The 7,174-nt window shown below is 41.5% G+C and overlaps 1 protein-coding gene across 3 annotated transcripts in view; it reads left to right on the top strand.

Moving 5' to 3' along the window:
• Positions 1-3,303: 3,303 nt before the first annotated feature.
• LOC110495112 (myosin-10) overlaps positions 3,304-7,174 on the top strand; it is a 94,745-nt gene continuing 90,874 nt past the window's right edge. For all 3 annotated transcript variants that reach the window (XM_036949468.2, XM_036949465.2, XM_090204642.1), the window contains exons 1-2: positions 3,304-3,676; positions 5,490-5,866. In XM_036949468.2, coding sequence (XP_036805363.2) covers positions 5,522-5,866 — 345 coding nt within the window. In that variant the 5' untranslated portion in view covers positions 3,304-3,676; positions 5,490-5,521. The remainder of the gene's footprint in view (positions 3,677-5,489; positions 5,867-7,174) is intronic.

Below are 7,174 nucleotides of genomic sequence, written 5' to 3'. Positions count from 1 at the left end.
TTTGTGCCCATAGGCGACGTTGTTGCCGGTGACGTCTAGTGAGGACCTAACTTACATAAGGCACGTTCACGCAGATGAGCAGGGAACCTGGGCATCTTTCTTTTGGTGTTTTTCAGAGTCAGTAGAAAAGCCTCTGTAGTGTCCTAAGTTTTTGTAACTGACCTTAATTGCCTACCGTCTGTAAGCTGTTAGTGTCTTAACGATCGTTCCACAGGTGCATGTTCATTAATTAATTGTTTATGGTTCATTGAACAAGCATGGGAAACAGTGTTTAAGCCCTTTACAATGAAGATCTGTGAAGTTTTTTGGATTTTTACGAATTATCTTTGAAAGACAGGGTCCTGTGTGTTATTAGTTCAAGCACACTCTGTTTGTCTATTGTTGTGACTCAAATTTGATGACCAATTTATATTGAAATCCAGGTAACTCCAAATGGTTCACATACTTTCTCTTGCCACTGTACTCATTCAAGGGTTTTGCTTTATTTTTTGTATTTTATACAGTGTAGAATAATAGTGAAGACATCAGAACTATGAAATAACACATATGGAATCATGTAGTAACCAAAAAAGTGTTAAACAAATAAGAATATATGTTATATTTGAGATTCTTCAAAGTAGCCACCCTTTACCTTGATGACAGCTTTGCACACTCTGGCATTCTCTCAACCAGCTTCATGAGGAATGCGTTTCCAACAGTCTTAAAGGAGTACCCACGTATGCTGAGCACTTGTTGGCTGCTTTTCCTTCACTCTGCGGTCCAACTCATCTCAAACCACCTCAACTTGGTTGAGGTCGGGTGATTGTGGAATGCCGGTCATCTAATGCAGCACTCCATCACTCTTCTTCTTGGTCAAATAGCCCTTACACAGCCTGGAGTTGTGTTGGGTAATTGTCCTGTTGAAAACAAATGATAGTCCCACTAAGTGCAAATCAGATGGGATGGAGTATCGCTGCAGAATGCAGTGGTAGCCATGCTGGTTAAGTGTGACTTGAATTCTAAATAAATCACAGACAGTGTCACCAGCAAAGCACTCCCACACCTTCACACCTCCTCCTCCATAATTCACGGTGGGAACCACACATGCGAAAATCATCCGTTCACATACATCCGTTCACCTTATCCGTTCACCTACCATTCACCTACCCTCACAAAGACACGGCGGTTGGAACCAAAAATCTCAAATTTGGACTCATCAGTCCAAAGGATAGATTTCCAACGGTCTAATGTCAATTGCTTGTGTTTCTTGGCCCAATTGCTTGCGTTTCTTCTTCTTGGTGTCCTTTAGTAGTGGTTTATTTTCACCAATTTTACCATGAAGGCCTGATTCACGTAGTCTCCTCTGAACAGTTGATGTTGAGATGTGTTTGTTACTTGAACTCTGTGAAGCATTTATTTGGGATACAATTTTGGGCTGGTAACTCTAATGAACTTATCCTCATCAGCAGAGGTAACTCTGGGTCTTCCTTTCCTGTGGCGGTCATCATGAGAACCAGTTTCATCATAGCGCTTGATGGTTTTTGCGACTGCACTTGAAGAAACTTTCAAAGTTCTTTAAATGTTCTGTATTGATTGACCTTCATGTCTTAAAGTAATGATGGACTGTCATTTCTCTTTGCTTATTTGAGCTGTTTTTGCCATAACATATTATGGCAAAAACAGCTCAAATAAGCAAAGAGAAATGACTACGTGAATCAGAACTTGTTCTTTTACCAATAAGGACTATCTTCTGTTTATGGCCCCTACCTTGTCACAACACAACTGATTGGCTCAAACATATTAACAAGGTTCACTTGTTAATTGAAATGCATTCCAGGTGTCTAAATCATGAAGCTGGTTGAGAGAATGCCAAAAGTGTGCAAAGCTGTGATCAAGGCAAAGGGTGGCTACTTTGAAGAATCTCAAATATATATATATTTTTATTTGTTTAACACTTTTTTGGTTACTACATGATTCCATGTGTTATTTCCTATTTTTGATGTCTTCACTGTTATTCTAAAATGTAGAAAATATAAAAAATAAAGCAAAACCCATGAATGAGTAGGTTTGTCCAAACGTTTTACTTTATCTTATATATATATATATATATATATATATATATATATATATATATATATATATATATATATATATATATATTATAAATCTATAAATCCAAAAATGGATATAGCAACTACAGATTGGCCAAATTTGAGCATGTGTCCATTAGGACTATGGATTTTTTTTTTTTCCAGCATGAATTAGATTGAGCAATAAAAGCCCCACTTTGATTCCATAGGCTTGGATCCGCACTATGCAGCTGTTGCAAGAGCGCATTTTTCACTGGCTGTCCACTGGTTTCAAAAATATTTGTGAACAGCCATCCACAACAACCACAAATTGGATAATCTTTGGATGCCAACAGCAGTCGCACAATTGGAAGACATAGCTTGGACTGTAGCCTACAAAATCCTATTTATTCCTGCTCGTTTCCCGCGATCCCATCAAACACATTTGGTGTGTCATCATAGTGATCTCTGATTTGACTCGCTCAGGTGGAACAAATTTAAATTTGCGCCTTTTTTCAAAGCTGATTTGAATGTCTTGAGAAAACAGAGAAGTGTCAAATATTTTTTTCCGCAAACATCCTTTCTGAATTTAAAAGTAATAATCGAAGTAATCATCAAGTTATTTAAAAACAATCTGTAATCTGATTACACTATTGCTGCTGGTAATGTAACGGTTTACTGTTACCGTTTTTTGTAATCCTTTACATGTAATCTCTTACTCCCCAAATTTGCTGATTTCCTAATATGAACTGTAACCGTAAAATTGTAACAGTTGCATGTTGCGTTTATATTTTTGTTCAGTATAGTAGTCAAGGAGTGGACAAAAGACTTCTGATTTGTGATGATGGGATGTTGTTTTCTCATCTTTTTATACAAATGTATTAGCTACATTATTAGCTAATCCAGACCAGATAAATCTAATATAGTGGGTTATAAAGTATGCATAATAAATGGAGGCAGTTATGTGTCCATATCACATTAGTTGATAGGCTACAAATCCCACAAATAAATGGACCTTGCTGTTCACGGAAAAATATCGTAATTTGGGTGTAATAATCAATCGAAAGGCAATTTGTTGTGGGAGATGCTTTACCACTTCATCACAATAACTTGAGTTTAACTTGGTGCAAACAAATTGATGGGATGGAGAATTCATATTCAGAGGATGTGGTATGTGATGGACATGTCAAAGACCAGTGAATGGGCCTTTTTCGTTTGATATTATCCAATTATTATCCAATTTATTCACTGCAAGTATATCATGGCAGCATCCACCCGTCTGCAGGTGAAACGTTATGACTCGGGCGGATAATCAAGAATATCAAGGTTTTCAAACGGGCGGAATTTCAACCAATCGCTTGTAGACTTCAGGCGGTGGAATCCAATCATATTTGATCTTTGGATAGTGGGTGTGCCGCACGTCTGGTCCTAGAGGCGGGAATAGAAAAGTGCTGCATGGCGAGTTTGGTTGAGAAGAAGTTGGATGGTGGGGGTGTACCATTGATGAGAAGCGGCCGAAAAAGGGAATATTTTCAGAAATTTCAAAGAATTCTGAGGAATATTACTTTGTTCTGCTTACCATCAGTATATTCATAAAAGTGTCTGACTTTCATTATCATCTGCACCAGGTGAGTTTATTAGAGTCGTTTTCATAGGGATGCCGGGGTGGCTAGCTGGCTAACGGATTATTTTGCCATGACTTTTCAACGATGGAGGACCTCAACCTTGCTGGCTAGTTGACTCCAAACTAGCTAGCTAGCTAACATGCTCAATTGTTTCAATGACATTTTCTAGATAAAAAAAAATCATCAATTGAATTAAGTGATCGTTTTAATAATAGCAAACTAATTGATATGCTCATTATAGGAACAATCTAAAATGTCTTTCCAGCTATACATTTCAGTGATGGTGCATGCAGCACGAGGACCCTAAACTGCATCAGAACTCCTTTGGATGTTAATTGCTTTAGCTCGTGCTTAACATATGGTATTTTAACACATTCATGTACTGCTCGGTTATGATAATAGAGGTTGAACTTTTATTTAGACATTCAATATTGTATAAACTATGCTCACCAATGCAGCTAAATACAGAGCTTGCCCGACAATGTTAGCTAACGTTACCTAGCTAACATTACAGCAAGAAACAGTGTGATGTGGGCAATGCATTTTATTCTAACCAGGTTTACTCGGCAAGTTTATCAGCGAAGGGCTTGGTAATTTCAACAAAGGCTGGCAATGCCTTGGCTGGATGACTTGTTTGGCGTGCGGTCAGATATCATAGCGGTTTTCTGAGACGTAGAGAGGGGATGCAGTGGCACTACAGTACGCTTAGCTGCACCCTGATCCCTCTATCCAGGGATCTGGCCCAGTTTCGGGTTGAAGCAACACCGTGTAAACACCCTGCTTGCCGTCATCAGCTGAAGCTGGCATGCCCAGTTGTGTGAGCGGCGTCAATACATCTCTTGATTTTCTGTCAATATTCTCAAGTACAGCCTAATCTACTCGAGCCATAGGCTTTATCAAAAGTTCATATAGTTTTCAGAAAATGTTCCCACTATCAGTCTAGAAATGCTGAATAGCTCATGTCAGCAGTAATAGACTATTACAATAAGATAGTGTTATCGGAGTTGATGACATCATATCCCAATCATTCTTATCACAGTAAGAAATTACATGGCACGCTTGGCTACTACCTGGATCAGGAAGTGTGCTTGGTTGCTTCTTCCTATTTATTCTGGTCTAGTCAGCTTAATCAGGCTCTGTAAACACTAGATACTGATACAGAAGCTGGTGGTGGTGGTCTGTGAAGCATTTCAGCAGGGCTGGGCTTCATGGAAGACTGCAATTCCTCCACTCCTCCGTGGATGCTTCAGGCAAGGATATATTATGTTGTTTTTCTGCAGTCATGGTGCGAAGGAGGCTGAAGTGTTCTCCAAACACTGATCTAGGGTCAGCTTTCCCTCTTGGCTCTCCCTTCCAATCCCTAGCCTAGCTGAACTGGAAGTCATACATATGCAGTGTATGACAGACAGACCGTGGATCTATCTCTGTAGAGGGAGAGCCTCTAGTCTACCCACACATAGCTTGGCTCAGACATCAGGGTGATAATTGTCATGTGTGCTGTCTGAGGAAAGTCTCTTTTTGAGGGAGTTGGTGAGAGGGACACTGAGGGTACTGTACTTGGACTGGGAATGTGTTACTGTAGGAGAGAGTCTGATTTACAAGGAGACCTCAGAACTCAGCTCAGCTGTCTGTTGTTTTGGTATTTAAGCTCCAGATTTGGAGGATTACTGGTACTCTGTATCCCAAACTACCCCTGGGCATCACATTCATCATTAGATCTACAGTAGAGCTTCGGTAGGGGCTAGGGGTCGACCTGAGTTTTTAAATAATGGGTATAACTCAACCAATGTGTTAACTGTTTGTGTCTCCCCTCCAGGTGTCCTAGTGTGTTCTGGTTGTACCTCAGAGATGGCACAGCGGAACGGGCAGGAGGACCCGGAGCGGTACCTGTTCGTGGACCGCGCCGTGGTCTGCAACCCGGCCACGCAGGCCGACTGGACGGCCAAGAAGCTCGTATGGATCCCCTCGGAGCGCCACGGCTTCGAGGCGGCCAGCATCCGCGAGGAGCGCGGCGACGAGGTGGTGGTGGAGTTAGCTGAGAACAGCAAGAAGGCCATAGTGAACAAGGACGATATCCAGAAGATGAACCCTCCCAAGTTCAGTAAGGTGGAGGACATGGCTGAGCTCACGTGTTTGAACGAGGCTTCAGTGCTGCACAACCTCAAGGACCGCTACTACTCTGGCCTCATCTATGTAAGTAGGATAGAAGTCCTGCTTTTGACTTCTGACTTGAGAAAACCAGGTGTAGGCTTATTTACCTTACATTGGTATCTTAATGTAGTGAACCAGTAGCCTTTCCCCTCCCTTTTTGGTATATTGTACCCAACTGCCCATCACATCAATCAGCATTGTCCAATACCAAACCCACAGAGACCCCCAAAACCATTTGTCCTTAGTTACACCACCATATCCCAGGGTTCTAATAAGTTGGCAATGGCATTAGCAATGTCCCAGATAACCAGCGTTTCCCTTGTGATTACGACCCACTTAGTGACATGACATGCATTCCTGGAATAGATGGAAAGTCAGTTAGCCGCCTGAGACCCAGAGAGAAGGGAGGACAACTGTGATTGCCTCCACAGTTCCACAGCACCAGCTATTCCTGTGGTTCTCTCCCCAGGTGGCTGCAATAAGAGGCAGAAGGACAGCTCGGGAATGAGGTCATTTTGGGATGTTAATGAAGCAGAGGTTTTATTGTTTTATTGTTGGACATCGCTAAAATACTTTTAAAACACCAGGAAATCAACTCCAAGTGATTTTAATTTTGGAAATCTGTTCAAGTATTCCCACACATAATAGAGAGAAACATGGAATCATATAGGAATGGTTTTAAATTATTATGTTTTAGTCAAATATTATATCGGTTTGAGCTTCTTGCTGCAAATTATTTGTAATTATGTACCAGCCCCGTGACCATCTGGTCAATAAAAAAATGTTGATGATCCCTACTAGTAACAAAGTGGGCCATTTGTCATAGTAACTGACCTGCTAGAAATGACAAGAAGGCCTCTCGACCCAAACCCCATGCCCCGTCCAACACACTCCCTGGCAGGGGCTGGATTGCTAGGTGAGCACCAGGCTTTAGCGAGGCCCTGTCGGTGCTTCATCCATTCATGTGGCTAGTAGTGCTAATGTAATGGCTCCCTGCCAATGGGCCTGATCTGCAGTAATCAGCCAGCCAGGGAGGGAGGCTCGTGCTGAGTCATTCACACAGACTAACTGTACCGCCTTCACAGGGCTCTTTGTCTCCCTGCAGATAAGCAACAGCTGGCACAGAATAACTGGCATATTTTCAACCTTCAGTAGTACTGTACCTAATCCACTACTTGATTAAAAAATAACTCCCTGTCAAGTAGGGCTGACCACATTTAGTCAACTGGTCGATTGTTTGGTCGTAAATAGATTTAGTTTTTCATGGTGCACAAGACACCTGTCTATTTTTCACCTGTCCACAGAGATGGCACAGCCCATCACTCTTATGAGACGTGCTACTGATATTGT

This window comes from Oncorhynchus mykiss, chromosome 17 (assembly GCF_057628025.1).
Source record: "Oncorhynchus mykiss isolate SJ-2025 chromosome 17, ASM5762802v1, whole genome shotgun sequence".
NCBI lineage: Eukaryota > Metazoa > Chordata > Actinopteri > Salmoniformes > Salmonidae > Oncorhynchus > Oncorhynchus mykiss.
The sequence above is the reverse complement of the archived record's forward strand: the minus strand, read 5'-3'. Positions and strand labels throughout refer to the sequence as shown.